General features: G+C 39.6%; 1 protein-coding gene across 1 annotated transcript in view; it reads left to right on the top strand.

Annotated features, from left to right (window-relative positions):
- Window positions 1–19,888, top strand: part of EIF3E (eukaryotic translation initiation factor 3 subunit E) — a 182,601-nt gene extending 162,713 nt beyond the window's left edge. Inside the window, exons 11-13 of the mRNA XM_030218047.1 lie at window positions 5,477–5,579; window positions 7,952–8,083; window positions 19,716–19,888. Of these exons, the coding sequence (XP_030073907.1) occupies window positions 5,477–5,579; window positions 7,952–8,083; window positions 19,716–19,754 (274 nt within the window). The 3' untranslated portion in view covers window positions 19,755–19,888. The remainder of the gene's footprint in view (window positions 1–5,476; window positions 5,580–7,951; window positions 8,084–19,715) is intronic.
- The last annotated feature ends 6,853 nt before the right edge of the window (window positions 19,889–26,741 follow it).

Genomic DNA, 26,741 nt, shown 5'->3' with positions numbered 1-26,741 from the left:
AAGGGTGGTGGTGAAGAAAACAAGGAATGCTTACTTAACCCCAGTGTTAATGCAACTTCACTGGCTTTCTCTAGAGGCTAGGGTTTGAATACAAGGTTTTATAATATACAGCTCAATACATGAGAAAAGAAAATGATAATTCTGCCTGCAGTGGCAGAAGGAAATGTCCATTCTGGCTAATTTGTGTGAAAATGGAACAAAGTATGTTTTACTTGGTTCTTCGAAGCAAAGAGTTTACTGCCTTCTGACTCTGAAATACTGGAGATCCTGAAGGGGCTTTTCAGAAGTCCAGAATACATTATGGTTGGACTTAATTTCTATATTACAGGTAGGGATTTAAGTCCACTTATACTCAAATAATGTCATTTGTGCCATTGCAGGGCAGAATTAATGGTGCAAAGCAAACAAAAAGAAAATAAAATCCTTAAAGCCAACATCATAAGAAGATAGGGAGTCAAAATCCAATATCATTAATGAAAAATTAAATCTAAGGAATTCCAACCAGTTCTGCATCACACCTGCAAACATTATATAACACCTAATGACTCTCCCCAACCATCCTAATTCTTGTTTTTTAAAGAAACGTTTCCAGCTATATAAAACCCAAGATATTATATGAACTATCCTGATAATTGTGCATCACACATGGGAACCTTTATGGAGAAAGAAAATAAAATGTGACCCCAACAGTCAAAACTTGAGACTTCAATTTCAGGAAAGATTTCCTACACATGAATCACCTGGAAATACTAATATCCTCTGTCCACAAAATAAAACATTTTTCCTCTTAAGCTTTTGGTATTGAAATCTTTATCTCTTTCATTGGAGAAAGAGACAAAGAGGATGGATCTTATATTGATGGTATACTGTAAATCCTCAAGGAAACCAGTTAATTTGTTTTCCAAAGGTTTTAAATGATCCAAACACTCTCTCAGTCCAAGACTCCACTTAAGTTAGCCTTGGCATATAACAGTTAACTGCAGAAACTACATCAGAACTGAAAGTAGACAGTACTTCAGAAAAATATTCTTCAAAAGAACTTCAGCAGAAAGTAAAACTTGGGGAAATTAAGGAATTGTGGGTTCTTAGCCTACAAGGAATTCTAAATTTTCCAACTTAGTCTCATTATTCACCTTATCTTCAATACCAGATGTCCTGTTGCTTTAAAGAACTGAACCTGGGTTCTTTCAACAAGCATTTCTTATGTCAATTTTCTGGTGTAGCTCTTGAAATTTCTTCACATGTAAATCCACTTGAGGTACAGTGCCTTGTAGGAGCCTTTCATTTCTTGCCACTACCTCCCAAATATCCAACAATGAAACTTTAGGGCTTGAAGGAGTTTTGCCCTGTAGAAACTCTACAGATGATGGCATAACCTCATCTTTAGGCATACTAGGAATGGAGACCCAGATAAACTCGCTCATTTCTAAAAAGAAGGAAACATCTTTAGATTTGCTAATCACTATAACCACATCCTCTGGCACATCCTCTGGTCTAGTTTTTCATTTCCTGAGGCCAACTATGTTGAACCCTGCATTCCTGGGCAAGTGCCTCTCCTATTTGGTTAAAGTGGCCGATGAGGAAGGTGATGGTGTGGTCACAGGATAAGATCAACCTGTTATGTACCCAGGCACTCCTGTTGCCTCTGTTACCTAAAGTTCTGTCCTGTACATAAGAAGTGGGACACTAACTTCAAGCCGCTTAAGGCTGGGTATTGTGTTCCTTCTCCGGTGCATGGCACAGTACAGTTTTTGCAATCCTGGGATAGGTGACCCTAGTTGGGGCTTCCTAATTAATGGGTGTCAAGACTCTCTGCCCTTATGTTCCAAGGTTTGAAATTCTTTTTCCTGATTGTGTCCTTCTTGTAGTCTGTCTTGAGTAGCTATATGGAAGTCGCCAAACCTTACTTCTCCACTAGAGAGTGGATGAGCAGTCTAATAGTTGGGGCAGCAGGCTGAGAGCCAGAAAAGCCAGGGTTCAAATCCCTTTGACACTTCTTGTGGTCTTGGGCAAGTTACTTACACCTCCGTTGCTCAAGTACAAACGTGAATTGTGAGCCCACGGGAGACAAAATGCCTGTGTATCCTGAATGTAACTTGCCTTGAGCTTCTACTTCAAAAGCTTGATCTAACTGGAAATCTCTCATTGCTGGGGCCTGTGTCTCTTAGTTGGTGCCTGGGGATCCCTCAGGCAGGAGGTAGTGTACGTGAGAGATGTCTCTAGGCTCCTAAGCAGGATCTCCTGCATAAGATTTAGCTGGTGTGGCATGGTGGAGGTAAATAATGCTATGAGTTACTTACTACATCCTTCAGGCAGCTTCACAGCCACTGTATTCTGTTTTTTAGTTTGAGATCTGGTTTTTTGGGGGGGGGGGGTCTCAACATGGTTGGGCAGTAGCTTATTTTCTATTAAAGAAAAAAAATGTAATTAATAAAGAAGTGAAGGGCTCAGAGGAATGTAGAGTCTTGAGATCCTACTTGTATTCAGGCCTTGCTCTCCTTCCCTATTCCTGGACAGGGTTGGGCCAGGATTGCAACTATGGTTATTGCTATTTAGGTGAGATGGGCAACAATTTAAAATTTTAATTGAAATCTTTTCTTCTAGATAAACCTATTCTTCAAGATGCTAATAGAGTGGAGCCCTGCTATAACACAATGTTTGGGATCCATAATATATCATTGCATTAAACAAGGGGTCACATATCGGGGTCAATGGAAAATGAAAACAAACGAAGCAAAAATTGATGTTGCAAAAGATTTATTTGCTACAAGCAGGCATTCACACAGCTGAACTACTGTATGAATATATAAAACGTTATTGAAACATACAGTATTGTACTAATACAGGAACTTATCTAGTGTGGTCTGTTTTCTTAAAACAAACTGCTTCTTGCAAAATCAAGACTGTTTTATAGCGGTAAAATTTTGATGCTGTTCACATCCTGAGTTTCTAGCCATCTCAAACTTTCCTCAAGATGTTCTATAGCCTCTGACACCACACTTTTGGAACAGGGGCAGTTATTCAGAAGACGGGGCCGTTTTCTCTTGTTTAAGTTTTCGTAGATGAGCTCTAACAGCTGGAACAAAAGATTTATGAAACCAGTCTGTAAAGATTGAAGAGTTCATCTGAGCATTCCTGCTGTTTGTGTATTCAAAGAACAAAGAGTTCATATTCACATGATGAAAACACCTGTGTGATTTTGACTTCCCAATCATGAACGGTTTTACTTTGAGTGCCCAATTTATTCACACCAAAAAAGAATGGTCACTCTGTCCTTTCTTTATTTAAGCCTTCCCGTTTATGTGCATCATCTTTGGCTGCTAGTATACAATATGGTAACATTTTGAAACACAGTCCTGTTTCATCACAGTTGTACACTTTATACTCACTGTACCCTCTTTCTTCCATATGTTTTTTAAAGTTCTCTGATTGTATCTCCCCGAGACAAGGTCTTGACCGATGGCATGCCTTTTCTTAAATCTATCAAACCATCCATTACTGGCGTTGTTACGCGCGCTGGCCATCTCTGATTTATAGGGCGGAAGCAAACACAGGCGCTAGTAGTTCACTATTGACCTCTAGTGCCTGCGTTTGCTCATCTGCCCATGAGTGTGTTTGTAGAATGTTTATCCTTTCATGAGAATAATGTTAATTGTTCTGAGCTTTGTCTCTAAGAAAGCTGTTTAAGGGAAGAACAAATGTCTTCACACAGCACATCAAAGTGAACAGCCAGCTCAACAGCAATTGAGCTAATCTGAAACACTTACAGCAATTATTTAAACTGCATCAAAAGTCTGGGTAATAATCTAAGAGGGTATTTTGTGAAGAGGAGTGTGGTGTTTTAGGGGACACGGGGAGAATGTGGAGTAGAAGTGGGTTGTTGAGGCCATACTTGAAAATGGAACATGGTTGGTCTAATTTGTCTTGTCTGATGAATCGTAAGTAGACAGTATTATACTGATGTGCTTTAGCTAATTCATAAAGAATATTTATAGATGCTGGAATGAATAGTCTCGTTTTCATTAAACATCCTTCATGATCAAATATTCATCATCTGTTTATGTATGCAGAGGTGATTTTTATTTTGGGGGGGAGGGGGAGTTGATGGTTAACATGGGGCGACCATAGATACCTCAATTCTGCTGCTTCCCCATACTTTCTGTTTCATCTTCTTCCACCCCATGCCCCCCCCCCAAAAAAAAAAAAACCTACAAAATACCTTAGGTGCCAGCGATCCCCCAAACCCCATCAGCTGAAAAAATCCGGAGTCTTCTCTACTAGCTGCACAAATGGTGCACTAGCTGTAGGGTGGGTCTGAGGCTAAAAAGGAGAGGCCCACCCATGGCTACGAACTACACTGGAGGAAGCCTTCTGCTGATGGGGCTTATGCCCCCCCCCCCGCCAACCAAACCGGAAGACTTTGGGGGCCAAGCCCCACCGTGGCTACGCCATTATATTACCATACTTCTGCTACCTAGACATCTTTGCATTTCAACCAGAATTTGTTAAAATATAATTTAGTGAACTTATTTCTATAAAGTTCAGTAAAGTAAAATTCTTTAAATCTATATAGACTTGGGGCCCAGGATTTGGAAGAGAGAAGGAGTTTCTAATATTTGAGTCTTGCTCTGGACAAAATACTGTTTTTTTTTTTTTTGGGGGGGGGGCAGCATAGCTCCTCATCATCTCACAAGCAAAGAATTTAACTGCATTGGCACACATCTCATATATGTTATGCAGAATCTTTTTTTTTTTTTTTTTTAATTCTGCTGAGCAAAATCTGAAACTATTATATAGCCTCCAAGTTTCATTTCCAACTAGAATCCAGTGTGACTCGGTTAATAACACATTGATGAGTTTATTATACAAATACTACTTAATAGCAGCTTACAAAGCATAGTGCTTCATAGGAAAATATAGTAACATAGTAGATAAAGACCCTTACAGTCCATTTTTAACTGATAGGAAATAAGGGTCTGTATTTGAAATTGACAGCCAGGCTCCTGATTCTAGCTATACTGCTGTAGCATTGAGGGTCTAAATTATTTGGGGCTCATTTTGCACCTGAGAGTGGCATAGAAGCTGTGTCACACACTCAGTAGCGGCCTTTACTGGCTAACCTGTAGTTATGGAGAAGATGAGATTCCTTTCTGCCTGAATATCAGTATATGGGCAGAGACAATAAAGACTGCCAAAGGTACTAGTACGCAAAAAATAGAAAGTTTTTTTTTTTTTTTTAGAAGTCAGAGAATATCACTTTGCTGTTTAGATAACCAAATATGCACATCAATACACTATTGTCTGTATAATAGGCGTAAGAAATTGCTGCTGTTAAGTTGCTTTTTGTCAAAATTCACTGAACTGCTGTTTACTCTGAATATGCATATATAGCCATTTTAAATTGCCAGTAGAGGACTAGATGATGTTATATTTTTGTTCTTATGGGAATCTAACCTACTTTTATTTCTCAATACAGTATGCTAGCAGATAAACTTAACATGACCCCAGATGATGCTGAGCGGTGGATTGTCAATTTAATTAGAAATGCAAGACTGGATGCAAAGATTGATTCTAAATTGGTAAGGCTTTTATGCTTTGATTATTTGGTAAATGTAATGCACAAAAATGTATATATCTGGAAAGTTGATATTAAGAATGTCCAAATTATACAAGAAAGCTTGTTAAATGAGCCAAAAACAAAAATTAATGATAGAATCCAAATTGGATACTGGAACTTGAGCACATACTGTAGGTGACTGTTTTAATAAGAAATTGCAATCATTAACAATGCCTGTGTGACCCCCTATGAATAAAGCTTGCAAAGTGCTTTGAGGGCCTGTTTACTAAAGTCAGTTAAGTGTTCATAACACGTTTTAATGCACATTAAGCAGTTAATACAGGCTAAATCATTACCAGTAAATTAAACGTCTAACGTGGGATTTTATGTTAATGGGAAGAGGTGGTTGGGAAGGAACAGAGAGGGCAGCACAGAGAAGGGCAAAGCGGGCTATCGGTATGGGAATTCAGCTACATTTCCAGAGGTGGCGTTAAAACGCATCTGTGGTAACAACCATTGCGTTAATGATTGACTGCTTCCCATACACTTCCTCTTTAATTAAAAAAAAAAAACATTGTGATGGAGGTTTGTGCCACTAATACAATCCAAAAAAGGAACACAAACTGAATATACCTGTTTAAGCCAAAGAAAACATGTCTGTATATCCATAGTAAATTAAATCTGTCTGTGGATGCCATTGTAAGAGACCTACTTCATTATACTCAGCTTCACATTAAATAGATTCTTAGTTAACGTATAAAGATCTAATTAGGCAAATTTTCTTTCAATGGGATCATCAGATCAGCAAGTGTGCTTCCGTATTGGCTAACTGAGCCAAGCATAAGTACATAAGTAATGCCATACTGGGAAAAGACCAAGGGTCCATCGAGCCCAGCATCTTGTCTACGACAGCAGCCAATCCAGGCCAAGGGCACCTGGCAAGCTTCCCAAACGTACAAACATTCTATACATGTTATTCCTGGGATTTTGGATTTTTCCAAGTCCGTTTAGTAGCGGTTTATGGACTTGTCCTTTAGGAAACCGTCCAACCCCTTTTTAAACTCTGCTAAGCTAACCGCCTTCACCACATTTTCCGGCAATGAATTCCAGAGTTTAATTACACGTTGGGTGAAGAAACTTTTTCTCCGATTTGTTTTAAATTTACTACACTGTAGTTTAATCGCATGCCCCCTAGTCCTAGTATTTTTGGAAAGCGTGAACAGACGCTTTGCATCCACCTGTTCCACTCCACTCATTATTTTATATACCTCTATCATGTCTCCCCTCAGCCGTCTCTTCTCCAAGCTGAATAGCCCTAGCCTCCTTAGTCTTTCTTCATAGGGAAGTCGTCTCATCCCCGCTATCATTTTAGTCGCCCTTCGCTGCACCTTTTCCAATTCTACTATATCTTTCTTGAGATGCGGCGACCAGAATTGAACACAATACTCAAGGTGCGGTCGCACCATGGAGCGATACAACGGCATTATAACATCCTCACACCTGTCTTCCATACCTTTCCTAATAATACCCAACATTCTATTCGCTTTCCTAGCCGCAGCAGCACCAATACTTTCAAAGTTCATATTTTTCTTCTTTTCAATTAGGATCAATGAGGATTGCGGTGGTGCCCCTTGAAAACTGCTTGGCTCAGTTAACCAATACGGAAGCACACTCGCTGATCTGATGATGATGATGTTGAGATTGTTAGCCTGGACTGTATGAGATATATAATCTGTGAGTGTTTGGGATTATACGGATGGTATGCCCAGATGTTAGCATGCATGCATATAATTGATAAAGTTATATATCCCCACACCTGCACTGAATGGTCTGTTTAAATTAATGGCACATCTGGGCATAGGCATGTACACTAGCTACAGCCTGATGTAAATGATCATGCTAGTGCAGTGGTTCTCAAACTTCTGGGGGAGCACCAGACATAACCACAATGAATATGCATGAAAGAGATCTGCATGCTGCTTTCTACTTCTTGTATGCATGTCTCACTCATACATATTCATTAGGAATATTCTCAAAACCCAACTGGCTAGATGTCTTCCATGACAGGTTTGAGAATCACTGTCTTAATGTATATGCATTTTCAGCCGTTTGCACTAGTTTTCTGTAAAGAAAAGTAGGCACCTATTTTGGCTGAAAATAAATGCCATAACCAATGCCCACAGTGGGTTCCGTCTTACAGAATTACCTTCCGTTTGGAAAGGTGTTTTTTTTTTTTTCATATTTTCACCAATAATTCTACATTGCATGTTCCAGATGATCTGTGGGTAAGGAACAGTGTATTAACTTCTCTTGTGCTGGCATTCTGGGTTGCCTTATTCATGGTGTGTTAAAATAATAGCTGTGGTCATGATGTAGTCATTTTCTTTTTTTTAGGGTCACGTGGTTATGGGCAACAATGCAGTCTCACCTTATCAACAAGTAATCGAAAAGACCAAAAGCTTGTCATTCCGCAGTCAGATGTTGGCTATGAACATAGAAAAGAAAAACCAGAATTCTAGAGCTGAGGTATGACGTATTTGGTGTGTTTGTGCTTCTTAGGCTCTGAATTTTTTTAGACTGTGATAACACGAACAAGAGCGGGCCTGGAGCCAGAACAAACCGAAGCCACATGGTTAAGGTGAACAAAATGACGGGTAGGGGTCCTGTTGAATTCACAGGTGGGAGAGAAAAGAAAACACAAACTAGTCCATTCACAGAAGTGTCCTGTGGTCTGCTCCTGCAGGGCCACAGCATACACTGCTGAGCTCTGGGCTGGCTCTCCAATACAATTTTTAGCAGTTCACCTAGACCAGCTTGGGTCTAGCTGGGTCAGAGCTATCAAGTTGCAAGGTTCCAAGTCAAACTTAGCCTACCTGACTGTCACTAGTTCATACATATGTGGTGGAAGCATATACAGTTGGACGTCGCTGCATCCTTTTGGGCCTCCTTAGCCTAGCTGTGCCCTGAACTTTTATACTTTTAATTCATGCTCTCCTGGCTCCACCCCTCCCATGCCATTTCCCCCTAGAGCAGGACTATGAATCTTAAGGTGGTCTGACACTATGAGGGAGTATCCTTAAGAGTAAATGGCAGCGTCCTATAGACTCCTTCACGTAGACTGTTGTCTAATAAACTCATTCAGTTGTATTCAATTTGGCTGTCTCTTACTCCAGATGAGATGGAAGTTTTCCAAGTACAAAATATTAGCAAGACAATGCAGAAAACTTCAGCATTTTAATTCTTTCAACCAACCATAAAATATTAATAAATTGAAATTTAATTTTAAAGTATATCTATTTCGTTAGTAGTTAACCTAATATAGTAGAGGTTCCAGAAAACATCTGATATATTAGAGGCAAATGGAAAATGAGGTCACTACTTTTTAATGATGCAAAGTATGTGAGTAGAATTTAGTGCTAGAGTGTGATTATGTATACCATACCCTGTTTTATTTTTGTTGTTAGAAGTCTTGAGTATGACAAATTGGATGATTAGTTTATAAAGCAAGATAGTGAAAGAGACTTTATATTCACATGCACTAACAAATGTACAACAAATAAGAGGTAATATGGAAATAGATATTAAAGGTACCCCACACTAAGAAAGACAGCACTTGGCTCATTTTTCATAGGAATATGGTGTAGCAAAGAAAAGCTGTTTGGAGCTTTTTCTTTTACAAAGGTAAACTTTGCTAACCTATACAAGATCTACCATTTATCATTACTACAGTGACATATAGAAAAAAGGCAGAGACAACATGCATTTATTTTTAACAGCATTTCTTTGTATTATCTAGTATGCTTGATAAATGACTTATTGACTAATGATACTATTGATAAATTAACTGTCATTATATAATCTCTTATATATTACTTGGCCGTAGTTGGCTGTAAGTGTGATGCAGAAGATTGTGACTTGTTTGCCTAATGGTGTCTGCAGATCTCAGATGTATTACAAGGCTACCCAGTAAAGTCTAGATAGGAAGATAAAATGATCGCTATAATTAGGGAGGCTAACAAACTGGTCAACACAATAATAATGGGTGATTTCAATTACTCTGATATTGACTTGGTAAATGTAACATCAGGGCATCCTAAGGAGGTAAAATTCCTTGACAAAATCAAGGACTCCTATATGGAGCAGCTACTACAGGAGCCAACAAGAGGAGAAAAAAATCTAGACCTTAGTCCCTTAGTGGGAGCGCATGATCTGGTGCAGGAGGTAATGTTCTAGGGCCGCTTGATAACAGTGATTATTATACTATTAGATTTGATATCAGCTTTGGAGTAAGTACACACAGGAAATCCATTACGTTAGCATTTAACTTTCAAAAAGGAGACTATGGTAAAATGAAATGAACAGTGAAAAAAAAACTTAAAGGAGCAGCTGTGAAGGTAAAAGAATTTACATCAGGCATGGATGCTGTTCAAAAATACTATCCTGGAAGCCCAGGCCAAATATATTCCATGTCTTAAAAAAGGAGGAAGGAAGACCAAACAACAGCCGGCATGTTTAAAAAGTGAGATAAAGGAAGCAATTAGAGCTAAAAGAAAATCCTTCAGAAAATGGAAGAAGGACCCAACTGAAAATAATAAGAAACAGGATAAGGAATTGCAAGTCAAATACAAAGCTCTGATAAGGAAGGCAAAGAGGGACTTTGAAAAAAAGATTGAGTTAGAGGCAAAAACACACAGAATTTTTTTAGGTATATTAAAAGCAAGAAGCCGGCAGAAGAATCGGTTGGACCCCGCTAGATGACCGAGGGGTAAAAGGGGCGATCAGGTAAGACAAAGGCATAGTGGAGAGATTAAATGAATTCTTCGTTTCGGTCTTCACTGAAGAAGATTTAGGAAGAGATATGGATGCCAGAAATGATATTCAAAGCTGAGAAGTCAGAGAAACTGAATGAAATCTCTATAAACCTTAAAGATGTAATGGCGTAATTTTGACAAATTACACATCTGAATCGGATGGTATTCATCCCAGAGTATGGTTTTCACTGAGGAAGATTTGAGAGAAATACCGGCTCCAGAAATGGTATTCATAGCTGGTGAGTCAGAGAAACTGAATGAAATTTCTATAAACCTTGAGGATGTAATGGCACAATTTGACAAATTGCAAATCTCCTGAATCTGATGGTATTCATCCCAGAGTACTAATAGAATTGAAAAATGAACTTGTAGAAATATTGTTAGTAATATGTAATTATTCTTTAAAATCAAGCATGGTTCCAGAAGATTGGAGGGTGGCTGATGTAACACCGATTTTTAACTAAGGTTCCAGCGGCGATCCGCAAAATTTAGACCGGTGAGCTTGATGGTGCCGGGCAAAATGGTAACGAGAGTAAAATTACAAAGTATATTCAAAAGCATGGATTAATGAGACAAAGCCAACATGGATTTAGAGAAGGGAAATCTTGCCTCACCAGTCTATTACATTTATTTGAAGGGGTGAACAAACGTGGATAAAGGTGAGCCGGTCGATATTGTATATCTGGATTTCAAAAGGTATTTGACAAAATACCTCATGAAAGACTCCAGAGGAAATTGGAGAGTCATGGGATAGGAAGTAGTGTTCTATTGTGGATTAAAAACTGTTTAAAAGATAGAGAACAGAGAGTACGGTTAAATGATCAAGTACTCGCAATAGAGAAGGGTAGATAGTGGGGTTCCCCAGGTGTCTGTGCTGGGACCGCTGCTTTTTAACATATTTATAATGTCCCTAGTGAGCTCCTAGTTCAATTTTTTGTACTTGGGGCAATGGAGAGTTAAATGACTTGCCCAGAATCACAAGAAGTTGCAGTGAGAATTGAAGTTCTCCAGATTCTCAGTTCACTGCACTAACCAAGTGGAGGAGTAGCCTAGTGGTTAGTGCAGTGGACTTTGATCCTGGGGAACTGAGTTCGATTCCCACTGCAGCTCCTTGTGACTCTGGGCAAGTCACTTAACCCTTCATTGCCCCTGGTACAAAATAAGTACCTGAATATATGTAAACCACTTTGAATGTAGTTGCAAAAAACTCAGAAAGGCGGTGTATCAAGTCCCCTTTCCCTAACCATTAGGCTACTTCTGCGCTCGGCCATACACTGTGTTGATTTGTGCCAGGCCTGGTTCAAAGTAGGGTAGCAATAGGCCTGGCTTGGGGGAGGGGTATGGAGAGAGTGATGAGATGCAGGACATAGGAATGGAGGGTATTAATTGATAACTGCATTGGGGGGGGGGGGGGGGGGGGTTCCAGAAATCACTCTGTGCCAGATTTTTGGATGAGATGTTGTGAAGTGCAGAACACCATTAATTAGTCCAGTTCTTTTCAAACTTCTCTTGGAAGTACACCTAGCTAATTGGGTTTTCAACATGAGAGAGATTTTTGAATGCAATGAGTCTCCTTTATATCTCATTCATTTTCATTATGGTAGGCCTAAAAACCCCACTGGCTAGGTGTGCCTTTTGGAGAGGGTTGAGAAGCACCTTCTTTAGTTAGGATGTTTGCAATAAGTATTTACCTTGAATTGCCCTGGCTTCATTCTACCTTTTTCTTCATCTTTCTAATAGAAAGTGAACACACGATATTAAGCCTCTAGACAAGGACCACATTCTTCTGTCCAAACTGTGCTAGAAGCCTGAAAAATAAGGAGGATCAGTAGACATTTCCCTGCTCAGTGTACAGTGAGAAATGTTTGGCCTTTTTTCCAGTTTATTAAAAACGTGACAAATGAGTGAATTATTTAAAAGATCAGCGATTCCTCACGTTGAAGGAGGTCAAGATCCAAATGCCAGCAAACCGAAAAAGAACCAATCCTTGTCAATAGCATTTTGGTACTTAAATAATAGTCTCTGGTATCGATGTTATAATGTCAGTCACCCGATAATAATACAAGTAATCAAGAGATAGTAAGATGGTAACAAGGGTAAAAAGGTAGCAAATATAATAGTAGTACTAAACATCAGTGTTCCTCATGTAGACCAGGTGCATATAAGGCATGACACCATACATTTTTGGATCCAATAAATGACTGCATTTTGAAACAACTAATGTAGCCTGTTACACAGGTCCTGATTCAGGAGGTACCTGTAAATGTGCCATTCTTTAACAAGGATGATGATCAAATTGAAAAAATAACCCCCCCCCCCCCCCCAAGAAATTCACAAAAATTTTTTTATATATATATATATATATAATGAAAAAGATGTACTCGCTTAGTTGGAAAGAAACAGAGTACAACCAGTACAGTAAAATGCTTGCAGACGTTTATGCCAGAGAAGGTCAACATGACTTCAATAAAAGGAATCTGTCTCGTTAATATGTTGGAGTATGTTGAAAATCACATAAACAAGGGGAATCCTGTTTATGTCATATAGCAGGAATTTCAGAAAGCTGCTGTTAATTCTTCAAAAAAAAGACCTTACTGAATGTAAATTGACATGGAATAAGAGAGAGAGTAGGAATAGCCATACTGGGTCAGACTCATGTTTTGCTTAGCTGAAAAATTAGTTGACTTTGTTTTGTTGTTTTTTTTTTTTTTTGGGGGGGGGGGTTTAATGGAAAGAAGGTTGTTTTTCCTAGTGGATGAAAGTAACCATAGTGTCCCACAGAAATCTGTGTCGGAGCTAACATTGTTTAGAATATTGATAATTTGGAAAAAAGCAGTAAACCAAAGTTCATACAAAATGTTGACACTCTAAGCAAAAACTGATGGTGAAGAAATACAAAGGGATATCACAAAATTCTATTAGTAAAAAAAATTGCAAATAAATTTGAATATAAAGTTAAAATAGAAAACAACAATCCAGACTTTCCTTGTACACAGTAATGGTCTCTAGTTTAGCCATTACCATTCACCAAAGAATTATTGGCATTATAAGCATTAATGACCAAAGTTCACACGAGCAATGGTGTCAGTCAGAAAATCTTGGAAAAAACTGAAAACAAACACGTGGGAATATTCTGAACGTGGAAAATTGCCTCCGCACTTACAAAAAAGTGGAGAAAAAAAAACCTCAGCATAGCCACTCAAGCCAACCAAGTTTAAGGCTTAAGCAAAGCACACCATGACAGGTCAGAAGAAAACTCCACTATATTAAAGTGCAAAAGAATTTTGTTTCAAATTTCAAGCAGAGTAAAAAACCCACATGTCCATCCACAGGTAAACAAACTTTCATTACAATAATTTTTTGTAATCCACTTATCTCACGCTGTCTTATCCTGAGTATAAAATTACAGCTTATCCATAGATCCCCAATACCTGACAGGGAATCCCCGTTTCGGCAAAGCTGCGTCAGGGGGTAGTATTCCTGTGTCATGACCACTTGTAAGTTGAACGCAGTGGTCAAGACACAGGATTACTAAAGTGTGCAGTCAGTGTTGTGTGCATTAACACAATTTATGCACATTAGTTTACTGCACATACAATTTTATACAGTGGGGCCTTATTACGTTAACTTGAATTAACACTTGAGCACACTTTAGTAACTGTGCCTGGTGAATGAAGCCAGGGCAGTCCGAGGTAAATAGCTGACACTGAACACACTATATTAAGCCTCTAAAGAAGCGTAAAAAGGAGATAAAACTTCCGTATGAGGGAAGAACAAAAAAAAAAGTATTCTTCAGTTTGGAAGAGATGACAGAGGGGAGGGGAGGCAGAGACCTATAAAGAAGACAAATTTTGTAGAAAAAGTAAGAGCCATTATTCACTATTCCACATAAGTAGGGCTTCTGACTCTCTATTGTCTTTCCTCCATTTGGGAGCAGTATTATCTGAAGTTCAGGAATGGCTTGAAAACTCTCTTTTTTAGAGAGGCTTGTAATGAATGAGATGGTAGCTTTGATGTTCTTTGAAGGAGAGGTATTTGGGCTGGATCTGGAAGGTCTTGCCTATTGTGTCTATTTTTGTGTTTCGGGGGGGGGGGGGGGGGTTCTTGTGTATATTTGTGTGTTTTACTGTCAGTCTAGGTTAATTGCATTGTGAATTTTTTTCTGTAAGCCACCATGTTCAAGGTTCTTGCTAGGCGGGTTATAATTTAATTATCTAATTGATAAATTTTTTAAAATTAAGGGGTCATTTTACAAAGGCACACTGGCGTTTCTAGCACTCGCTAAAAGTAAGCGTGCACTAAAGGCTACAGACGCCCATATATTCCTATGGGCATCTCTAGTGTTTAGCCCTTCTAATCATTAGCACGCGCTAAAAACGCTCCCACACCCTTTTAAAATACCCCCCAGTTGATTAATCTTAACCTGTGTACATTTAATCAGACCTCACGTATCCCTCTAGATGTTTTATTTGCTGCTAGGGTCTCTTCATATCAACTATACTACCACTCTTTTTTGATTCCAAAATTCTGTAAGTGGTCACCTGAACTGTGTAGCTTTCACAGCTGTTGCTGTGCTTACACTGAGTGGAAGCTCATGTGGTTCCTATATACATAACCCTAGTCTACGGGAAGTGGAAGTTCAATATGAGCCAAGCAGCAGTTATGAGCAAGTAGTATTGTGCGCAACATCCTACTTTAGAGTGAATGTTGATTATAAATAGAATTTTGTTGTCTAAAGCAACGAGTCTGCTGTTAACCTAAAGTAACTTCACATAGTTGTATTACAAATTAGTTGCCACTCAGTCCATTTAGTAGTTGCAATGTGTGGTACTTATCATACCAACATAACACTTATTCAAAAGTAAATCGTATATTATGTCTCTGGCTCATAGATGAAGAAAGGGACCTGCATGGTTTCCAGAGGTCTATAGGGTATTTGCACATGTAATAAATCCTAAATGTTTACATTTTACTTGGTAAAAGATCCATATGCTCAAAATTAAAAATTAATATTTGAGTATTTATAGGTGTGAGGACAATTTTCAAATCGGTGTACTTACGTAAAGAAGTATTTACCTGTGTAAATTTATACATCTGAAAATTTCACCCTCTCAATTCTTTTGAGGAAGTTATCACTAAAAGTAGCATTGAATAATAGCCCATTTGATCACCACTGATGAACAGGTACAGAAACATCTTTGGTAATACCTTATGTTGGTCCTGCACATAACTTGAGTCTCTTCAGGACTAACATGACTACTGGAATGCAGCACATTTACCAGAACGAGTGGTCTTTGAATTTTAATTCTTGCTACTGTAGTAATTTGACTCATGCTCTCTAAGCTCTACTTTGGATCATTAGAGTTGCAAATTTAGATGGTTCGCCATCTTTTCTAAAGCATTGCTGTAGGGTAAGTATTGTAATCATTTAGTGCAAGGGCTTGTGATTTTAGGGATTACATTTTTAAAAGTTGTCCGTTTTTGTTGTGTTGCCATCAGTAGTGAAATGTCAGGTTTCACCAATTCCTGTGAATGCTTATTTTTTCCTTACATTATATGTGAACGTGTAGACCTCTGATTCTTAGAAGAATTGATCCCATAACGCCACAGATAGAAACAGTAAAACCAGGACTGGTTTAATGTGTCCCTTTATGATGTGATTACCTAGCTAACTTAGATTAAAGAAAGTACTATACTGATTACAAAGTGGTATTTATGTGTTTTGGGATTTATTTATTTATGCATTCTTGTATCCCACTATTATCCAAAAACAAGTTTCGGTTCAAAATGGCTTACAGTTTACATTTTGTTGGAGTTACAGTAATGTGCAATGCAGAGAGGGAATCTATATAGTTTGTGTGGTTATTCATAGAGTTTTTGAAGAGATGGAGAGATTTGGAGAAGAAAGGGTAGTGGTAGCTTTTGTGTTCAGTTGTAGAGTTTTGGTGATATTTATTCATATGGTTTTTGAAGAGGTAGATTTGAAAGGAAGGTCACGATATCTTTGTGATTAGCTGTAGAAGGTTTTGAAGAGGTAGGTTTTCATTTAGATTTTCATTTCTTTTCTGAATTGGAGGAGATTTGTGATGCTTCTTATTATGGTTTTTGGTATCTAGTTCCACCATTTGGAACCCAGGTAGCTAAATCCTGCTGCGTAGATAGTTTTGTAGATGGTGTTTTTGCAGTTGGATAGATGTAGGAGTAGGTAGTTTCTGTTTTCTGAGCTGGCATTTCTTGAGGATAGTTCAGTCGTGTTATCCATATATTTGGGTGCCATTCCGAATAGTATCTTGAAGATTAGTGTGCTCGCTTTGAAAAATATTCTTGCCTTGACTGATAGCCAATAGTGTTTCAAGCAGTAGGGTTGCTTTTTCGTATTTCGATTTCTTGAAAATCAGTCTTGCTGCTCTGTTTTGGACTGTTTGCAGTGATTTTGGTGTGCATTTCTTGCACCCTACGTATGCTGCTTTGCAGTAGTCTAGTTGCAATAGTATGATTTATTGGACCAGTATCTAGAAAGCTTGTCTAGGAAAATAGTTTCTTATTCTTCTCAGTTTCCATGGTGTTCTGAAACATTTTGATGATGTTGCTGATATTTGATTGTCCAGTGTTAGATGTTTGTCAAGAATAATTCCTAGTATTTTAAGTTGCGTTTCAGTGTGGTATATTTGTTGGTTGATTGTGAATTTTTGGTAGGATGTAGGGTTGTGTGAGCTGGATTGTACTAGGAATTTGGTTTTGTCTCTTTTCAGTTTGAGTTTGAAAGTTGTTGCCCATTCTTCCATGAAGTCTAATCCTTTTTTATTTTGTCCTGTATGGTTGTCGTATTGTTTTAGAAAGGTATGAAGATGGTGATTTCATCTGCATATATAAATGGGTTGAAACCCATTAATTCCATTTTTTTTTTCTGAGTGGCGTCATCATTACATTGCACAGTATTGGTGATATTGGCGATCCCTGTGGTACCACGCACTCTGAAATCCATGAGGTTGATGTTTGGTTGGACATCTTTGCAATGTAGGATCTGGTCTTTAGGAAGCCATTGAACCATATTGCCACTGCACCGCTAACTCCTATGTTGTCGAGCAGTGTCCCTCCAACTACCACCCCATTTCCCTCCTACCCTTCCTCTCCAAGATACTTGAACGCGCCGTTCACAGCCGTTGCCTTGACTTTCTCTCCTTGATACACTTCAATCCGGCTTTCGCCCCCTACACTCGACAGAAACGGTACTATCTAAAGTCTGCAATGACCTGTTCCTTGCCAAATCCAAAGGTCACTACTCCATCCTCATCCTCCTCCTCCTCGACCTATCCGCCGCTTTTGACACTGTCAATCACAATTTACTTCTTGACACACTGTCCTCATTTGGGTTCCAGGGCTCTGTCCTCTCCTGGTTCTCCTCTTATCTCTCCCACTATACCTTCAGAGTATATTCTCATGGTTCTTCCTCCACCCCCATCCTGCTCTCTGTTGGAGTTCCTCAGGGATCTGTCCTTGGACCCTTCTCTTTTCAATCTACACCTTTTCCCTGGGCTCCCTGATCTCATCTCATGGTTTCCAATATCATCTTTATGCTGACGACACCCAGCTTTATCTCTCCACCTATTCACAATAAATATTATTGTTTTAACTAATCCATACGTCTCCCCCATTGTTTGAATAGAGCCTATTTTCCCCACCCCTTCTCTGTTATCTCTCCACACCAGACATCACTGTGGAAACCCAGGCCTTATCAGCCTGCTTATCCGACATTGCTGCCTGGATGTCCAACCGCCACCTGAAACTGAACATGGCCAAGACCGAGCTTATTGTTTTCCCACCCAAACCCACTTCTCCTCTCCCTCCACTCTCTATCTCAGTTGATAACACCCTCATTGTCCCCGTCTCATCTGCCCGCAACCTCGGAGTCATCTTCGACTCCTCCCTCTCCTTGTCTGCACATATCCAGCAGATAGCCAAGACCTGTCACTTCTTCCTCTATAACATTAGCAAGATTCGCCCTTTCCTCTCTGAGCACACCACCCAAACTCTCATCCACTCTCTCATTACCTCTTGCCTTGACTACTGCAACCTACTCCTCACTGGCCTCCCACTTAGCCATCTATCCCCCCTTCAGTCCATTCAGAACTCTGCTGCACATCTTATCTTCCGCCGGGACCAATATACTCATATCACCCCTCTCCTCAAGTCACTTCACTGGCTTCCGATCAGGTACCGCATACAGTTCAAGCTTCTCCTACTAACCTACAAATGCACTCGATCTACAGTCCCTCCTTACTTCTCTACCCTCATCTCCCCTTACGTTCCTACCCGTAACCTCCGCTCTCAAGACAAATCCCTCCTTTCAGTACCCTTCTCCACCACCGCCAACTCTAGGCTCCGCCTTTTCTGCCTCGCCTCACCTCATGCTTGGAATAAACTCCCTGAGCCCATACGCCAGGCCCCCTCCTTGCCCATCTTCAAATCCTTACTCAAAGCCCAACTCTTCAATGTCGCCTTCGGTACCTAACCACTATACCTCTCTTCAGGAAATCTAGACTGCCCCAACTTGACATTTCGTCCTTTAGATTGTAAGCTCCTTTGAGCAGGGACTGTCCTTCTTTGTTAAACTGTACAGCGCTGCGTAACCCTAGTAGCGCTCTAGAAATGTTAAGTAGTAGTAGTAGTAATTAGTGTGTTGTGGTCCTTGGCATATTATGCTTCTGAATTTCGTTATCAGGGTGGTTATGACCATTTCAGTGTTGTGTACCGAAACCTGATTGGAATTTATGAAGAATTGAGAATTTTGTCAAGTATTCCGTTAGTTGCTGTTACTAGACCTTCCATTGTTTTGGTCAGTAGTGGTATTGAGGCTACTGGTCTGTAACTGATGGTGGAGGAGTGGCGCAATGGTTAGTGCAGCGGGCTTTGATCCTGGCAACCTGGGTTCAATTCCCACTGCTGTTCCTTTGTGACTTTGGGCAAGTCACTTAACTTTCCATTGCCCCAGGTAAAAAAAAACAAAAAAAAAACTTTGATTGTGAGACCTCAAGGGACAGAGAAAGCACCTGTATATAATGTGTACAGCGCTGCCTACATCTAGTAGCACTGTAGAAATGATTAGTAGTAGTAGTAATCTTGCTGGTAGTGTTTTTGGGGATGGGTGTGAGTACTATGTCGCCTTTGATGAAGAGATTCACCCAAAGCGGTGTACAGGTTAACATAAAACGTACAATTTTGTTAACAGTATAACAATAGTAAAAATGGACAAATATAATCAGTGAGGTAAACTTTTGTCATAAGTATGTAACACTTGTATGTTTAAAACATTAAAACCTGGATCTCTCTTTAATTCTGTTTTATAGGCACCACACTGGGCTGCTCAAGACTCTGGCTTTTATTGAGATTCTAAAGACAAGTTCATGTCCACCTGGAAAAACTCATACTTTATGTTCTTTTTTTTTTGTAAGAAAAAGATCACGCTCAGGTTCCACAGTACATATTAATTTTGAATAAAATTGGCCACCTTTTAACTGTCTGTGTGTGTTTTGTATTTTTTAAATTAAGAATTGGAGATATTGGTTTAAATAGGCCATACCAGGCATATTCCAACATTTTAAATAACAAAATGTAGGTTTTTTTTTTTTGTTTTTTACAAATTACTGTACTGTTCTGTTTAGATTTATATGCAAAAGGAGTTGTGTTAAAATCTGCAGTACAGAACTGAGAAAGTCTCCTTAAAATTACTTGCCATCTACACTAGGTTTAATGTATTTAGAGGCATATTTTCAAAGCACTTAGACTTACAAAGTTATGTAGAGGCGTATTTTCAAAATACTTAGACTTATAAAGTTACCTAGGGGCCCTTTTACTAAGCCCCTGCAAAAAGTGGTCTGCGACGGTGCAAACACATCTTTTGTGCGTGGGGACACTTTTTGCCACATCCTGGAAAAGGGGCCTTTTTTTTTTAAGGAGCCCGAAAATGGACGTGTAGCAAAATAAAACCCAGCATGCATCCATTTTTGGCGTTAGACCTTACCGTCATCCATTTCTTTAGCAGTAAGGTCTCACACGCTACCCAGGCAGTAGGCATGCAGCGCACACCCACTGCTGTTTACTGCCAGGTAAGCGCCACACAGTAGAAAATAAAATGATTTTCTACCGTATGTTTTCAGCACTCGCCAAATTCAGAATTATCACCCATGACATTCAGTAGTTGGGTAGTAATGCTGATTTGGCACGTTCTGGACGTGCGTGTAGGTCCTTACGCACCTTTGTAAAAGGTCCCCTCAGTCACGTATGGAAATTTGTAAGTCTGAGTGCTTTGAAAATGAGCCCCTTAGTGAGTTTTCAGTGTGTGCTCTTGCTCATGTTGATTCTAAGTTAACATATACCATTTTACATATGCATAGTTTGCTAAAAAAAATCATTAGGTCATCCAAAACACCACATAGACTAGTTTGAATTTCTGAAATATGTTTTAATAGATCTTTACTATGTTACTATGTATAAAACTTTAAGGGGTCCTTTTACTAAGGTGTGCTAACGGTTTTAGCGTGTGTTAAGTGCCATGCAACCCATAGGTATACAATGGGCTGTGCAACATTTAATGTATACTAATTGTTAGTGTGCTCTAAATCCGTTAGTGCACCTTTGTAAAAGGACACCTAAATTGGATACAGTGACTTTCTGTTATATACACCACCATTTGTTAAATATTGTTGATGTCCTTTGATATAAGTAATATTAAACAACCCAATGTATCTGTTTTCTTCTAAGTTGCCAAATGTTAAATTCTAGGGCGGACACGGGTAGTATCATGTGGGAGATCTATTATGGTTTCTTGAGTCCACCTTCTGCCACAGTCTGGCTGAAGATGTTGCAGATGCAATATTCACAGTCTCGGCTATTGTATAGCAGCCGTATTTACTTCCCAGACTCAGCCTACAGACACCAGATTGCAGAGAGCCATGTTTTTTGGCCCTTGATTGAGGATCATTGTGATGGTTTGTCAAAATAGCAAAGGTGGTATACAATGAAACAAAATAATGAAAATATACACTGCAAATCCAAACACCATAACCAAATAAAAATAAATTATAAGCAACAAAAGAAAAAAAAAGATAACCCTTTGAAACATTAACTACAGCTGCCAGGTAAAAAAAAAAAAGTGGAAGCATGTGTAGAGGCTTTAATGTAGTTGCCTATATTTAGCTTATTTCAGACATACAGGCACTTCAAATACTAACACACATGCCACAAATAGCAACTAGACTGAATCTGTTAACATTTGCCAGGCACGAATGTTAATACATAAAATACACATGTATTTTATAAAATGGGAGTGTACATTGAAATTCCACAAAGGCTCCTCCCTTGAACACACCAAGTCTAGTATTTTACACAGGAGGTAATGTTATACGAAGGCTTTCATGCATGTATACTGGCATACTGATGCAAAAAATGTTTTTTATTAGATTACCACTCTATACAAAGGAAGAAAACTATATCAAACAGCTCGATGGCTGTGCCACTAAGTAGCACACCTCCAGCCTAGTGCAGTCTGTAACTTCTTGGATATAAAGTTTCTCAGAATAATACCACCCCTAAAGATACATTGGGTAACATGTAAGAGAAGAAACTCTGATTTTGATATACTAGCTCAGCTAAGAACCATAGGCAATGATTTCTGAATAGCAGCTCATAAGTCTTATCTCCTTTGGGAAACTATTCCAGGGAATTAATGCAAAACAATGAAAGTCTCTGTTATGAGCTACTACAGATTCAATACAGTCTTCAAGGAACCACAAACAACTAATACTTCTGAGATTGTGGGAATTGAGATGGAATGTACCAATGAAGCTTATCCCTGAGATATCCCGGGCCCTGGCCACAACGGGTCTTAAAGATTAAACTAAAAGCATTTATCTGGATAACAGCACTTGCAACTTAAATAAGTGCTGCTGACCAGAATATACCAGGCGCTAGCCAGATAGTGCTTCTGTATATCCTTAGACTGCCTTTGAACTGTACAGATAATACCAGGGCAGAGCATGGAAGGAGACATGAAGGCCCAGATCTTATCTGGGTAGTGGCAGTATTCAGACTGCTACCCAGATACCATAGCCAAATAGTAGACTGAATGTTGCTACTATCTGGATAAATTCTGGTGCTGTCCACCATTTCTGGATATTCAGTACTCACCACTATCCAACTAGTGCCATTAAATAACCAGATGGGTTTCAAGCGTGACAATGCAGAGGAACTGAAAAATTTTGGTGAACCTGAAAGATGTACTGAGCCAAATTGACGCATTAAAGAGTGATGAATCACCTGGACTGGATAGTATATACCCCAGGGTACAGAAAGAACTCAAACATAAAATTGCTGATCTGCTGATAATGATTGTAACCTGTCATTAAAATCATCCGTGGTACCTGAAGATTGGAGGGTGTCCAATGTAATGCTGATTTTTAAAAAGGATTCCAGGAGTGATGTATGAAATCACAGACCAGTAAACCTGACTTCAGTGTTGGGCAAAATAGTGAAAACTATTATAAAGAATAAAGTTACGGAACACATAGACAAACATGGTTTAATGCGACAGAGTCAGCATGGGTTCAGCCAAGAGAAGTCTTGCCTTACCAATTTTCTTCATTTCTTTGAAGGCATGTATAAATGTGTGGATAAAGGTGAGCTGGCTGTATCTAGATTTTCAGAAAGCTTTTGACACCCTGAGTCCTGAGAACATTAAAAATTATTGGGATAGGAGGCAGTGTCCTGTGGATTAAGAATTGGTTATTGAAAGGAAAACAGAAGGTAGGGTTAAATGGCATTTTTTTCTCAATGTAAGAGGGTGAACAATGTGGGGCTGCAGGTATCTGTTCCGGGACTGGTGCTATTTAACATTTATAAATGATCTGGAAATTGGAATGAAGAGTGAGGTAATTAAATTTACAGATGAAACAAAACTATTCAAAGTTGTCAAAACACATGCGGGTTGTGAAGGCTTGCAGGAAGACTTTAGTAAACTGTTAGCCTCGGAATCCAAATGGCAGATGAAATTTAATGTGGACAAATGCAAACTGATGGACATTGGGAAGAATAAACCAAATCATAGTTACCTGATGCTAGGGCCCACCTTAGGACTCAGCACTCAAGAAAAAGATCTAGATGTCATAGTCAATATGCTGAAATCTTCTACCCAGTGTGCAGCGGTAGCCAAAAAAGCAAACAGGATGCTAGGAATTATTAGTAAAGAGATGGAAAATAAGACCGCTATATCACTCAATGGTGCGACCTCTCCTTCAGTACTGGGTTCAATGCTGGTTGCCGTATCTCAAAGAAGGTATAGCGGAATTGGAAAAGGTTAAAAGAAGAGCAACCAAAATGATAAAGAGGATGGAACTCCTCTCATATGAGGAAAGGCTAGAGGTTAGTGCTCTTCAGCTTGGAAAAGAGACTACTGGGAGGGGGGGGGGGATATGATTGAGGTCTACAAATTCCTGAACTGGTGTAGAATGGGTAAAAGTGAATCAATTTTTTGCTTTTTCAAAAAGTACAAAGACTAGAGGACACTCAAAATTATATGGGAATACTTTTAAAACAAATAGGAGGATACTGGGCTAGATAGACCATTGGTCTGACCCAGAATGGCTATTCTTATGCTCTTATCCAGATATTTTACGACTGCCACAGCCAACTAAAGAAAACTCTACTGTGTCAACTGAATATTGACCCAAAGACCTTTATTTGGGCACAAATAGCAATAGACAGCTAATGCAATCAGTCAAGATGAAGAGAAATTTTATTCCTCAGGCACAGTTAACAAGAACACGTGCCACTGCATTCGGAATGCAGGTAAAAAATAGCATGCTGGAACCCAGGTTTCTCCAAAGATAAGTTGTATCCCATCTGCTGCTGTTTTGTGGAACCTTGGTATCAAGACTATATTTTTCGAATGATTTGATTTTCATGTACTTTGTTTTTGTGTCCCATTGCTGTTATGCAGTTCCCATTGTCTGTTCACAGAATCGTTAAGAGTGTGCAGATAAGAATGTGGATGGTACCTCCTCCCTTCCTGTGTCAAGTAAAAATGTAATAGTGTACAGGGTTCAGAAGGTCTGAATTCAAGCAGCAACAGCTTCCTCACCATTCCAAGGGAGTTAAATCTTCTCAAAACTGCCAAGTGTTCCAAGTTGAACTCCTTGGTTTTCCCGGATAGAGAGGCTCAGGCATTGGAGTCTTTGGGAGAATATTTGTTTAGAATGCTGTGCTTACGTACTGGTAGCTTCTTAACCAGCTCTTCATGGGGGCATGTACTTACGAAACACTATTCTTCAGACTTGACATATGATGTACAAGAAGAAATTTGCTGACATACTGTGCTGATGAGGCTGTATCTCTTACCAAAGACCACAGTGACACCCTTAACTCTCTCCAGGCCCACTTATGAATTGGAGGCCTCTTCTAGGAGATATCAAAGAGGAGGGCAAAGGATGGGAGTCTATTATTTTCATAGGTATATATATTCACCTCCTCTTCACTGTTCCCAAACACAACAGATATCTTGTCATATAAGATGGCAGAGAGCCCAGAACTCCCAGCCAGGTCTGCAGCTACGTCCAGAGGTGGGGTTTTGACTGTAAGAGAAGCTAACCAATGTTCCAGTATCCATGTCAGACCAGACAGTGGAGGAAGAAAGCACAATAGTGTGCAGTTGTATCAAAAAAGTTCTGGTTATTGGACTAAAGCGCCCCTGGTTATTGAAATAAAGAACTTTTTGATTCAACTGCACACTATTGTGTGGGTTGGTGTTTTTTTTCTTCCACTGTTTGGTGTTTCCTGTGGACTATGCAAATTGCACAACTATGATTCTAGCTGTATACAGCCTACCAGAAGAGTGTCAGGATAGTGAGCCCAAACCTGACCTCCTAGCAGAGACCTTACCCGAGGGATCTATACAACAAATTGTAGTGGGAGAGCAAGTAATCCCCACCCAGAGACAGCATTTAGAAGCAGTATTGCAAAAGTATGCTGATGTTTTTTCCACTAAACCAGGACTCACCCATTTGGCTAATTACAGTTTAAACAGGAGTGGCCATGACCCACTGAAGTAGGGTGCCTATTGAATTTCTGCTGAGGTGAAGAAGCGAAGCAGGAGATTAATGAGATACTAGCCTTGGGTGTTATAAAGAAGTCTCATGGTCCATGGGCTTCTGTAGTTCTCGTTGCCAAAAAAGATGGCACAACCTGCTTCTGCGTGGATTACAGGAGACTTAATGAATGTACTGTATCTGATGCCTATCCAGTGTCCTAGATGAGTTACTAGACCAGTTAGCTGCGGCCCAGTATCTGACTACAGTGGACCTTTTCTGAGGGTACTGGCAGATTCCCCTAACCACTGCTGCTCAGGATCAATCAGTATTTATCACACCATTTGGTCTGTATAAGTTTACTGTAATGCCTTTTGGAATGAAAACTGTCCCTGGTACGGTGAATCGTCTGTTAGCTGGACTCCAGGAACATGCTAGGGCTTATCTTGATGACATTGCTATATATAGTCAGACTTGGGTTGACCACCTGATCTGTTTGAGTAGAGTACTGGGACCGGATCAGGGAGGCCCGCCTGACTATAAAGCCTAGCAAATGTCAGATGGGGATGGCAGAAGTACAATATTTAGGGCACAGAGTGGGAAATGGACAGCTGAAGCCTGAACCAGCTAAGGTGGAACCTATACAAAATTGGCCCACTCCCCAAACTAAAAAGCAAATATTAGCCATCCTTGGAACAGTGGGGCTTGTGCCTCACTACATCACTATAGCCAAACCCCTGACTGACGACAAAAAAGAGACTACCCCAAATCGTTACCTGGTCGCCAGAATGTGAAGTGGCCTTCCAAAAATTAAAGACAGCATTAGCTACCAATCCAGTACTGACTGCACCTGATTACCAACAAAGATTTGTGGTGTACAGTAAAAATAAGTTGAGTATAGGCAGCAGACAATTACAACAGTAAAAATATGGCATTGGGGCTTTACTCAGTCAAGTGAATAGCAGAGGGGAGGAGCACCCCATTGTGTATCTCAGTTGCAAGCTCCTTGCCACTATTGAAAAAGAGTGTCTGTCCTTAGTGTGGGCTCTCAAGAAGTTACAACTATATCTGTATGGGAGAGACTTTATTATCATCACAGATCATAATTCTTTGGTCTGGCTTAAGAAAGTCTCAGGAGAGAATGGGAAACTACTCCAGTGAAGCCTGTCCCTACAAATGTACAACTTCACCATAAAGCACCGGAAAGGAGTGGACATGGTAAAGCTGATGGCCTTTCCAGAAAGGAGGAGCCAGAACCACCCTGACAGTGGAGTTTCGAGATCGATCAGTGGTCTG

Source organism: Microcaecilia unicolor, chromosome 1 (genome assembly GCF_901765095.1).
Source record: "Microcaecilia unicolor chromosome 1, aMicUni1.1, whole genome shotgun sequence".
In the NCBI taxonomy this organism is placed as follows: domain Eukaryota; kingdom Metazoa; phylum Chordata; class Amphibia; order Gymnophiona; family Siphonopidae; genus Microcaecilia; species Microcaecilia unicolor.
Note: the sequence above shows the minus strand (reverse complement) of the source record. Positions and strands in the feature narration are given on the sequence as shown.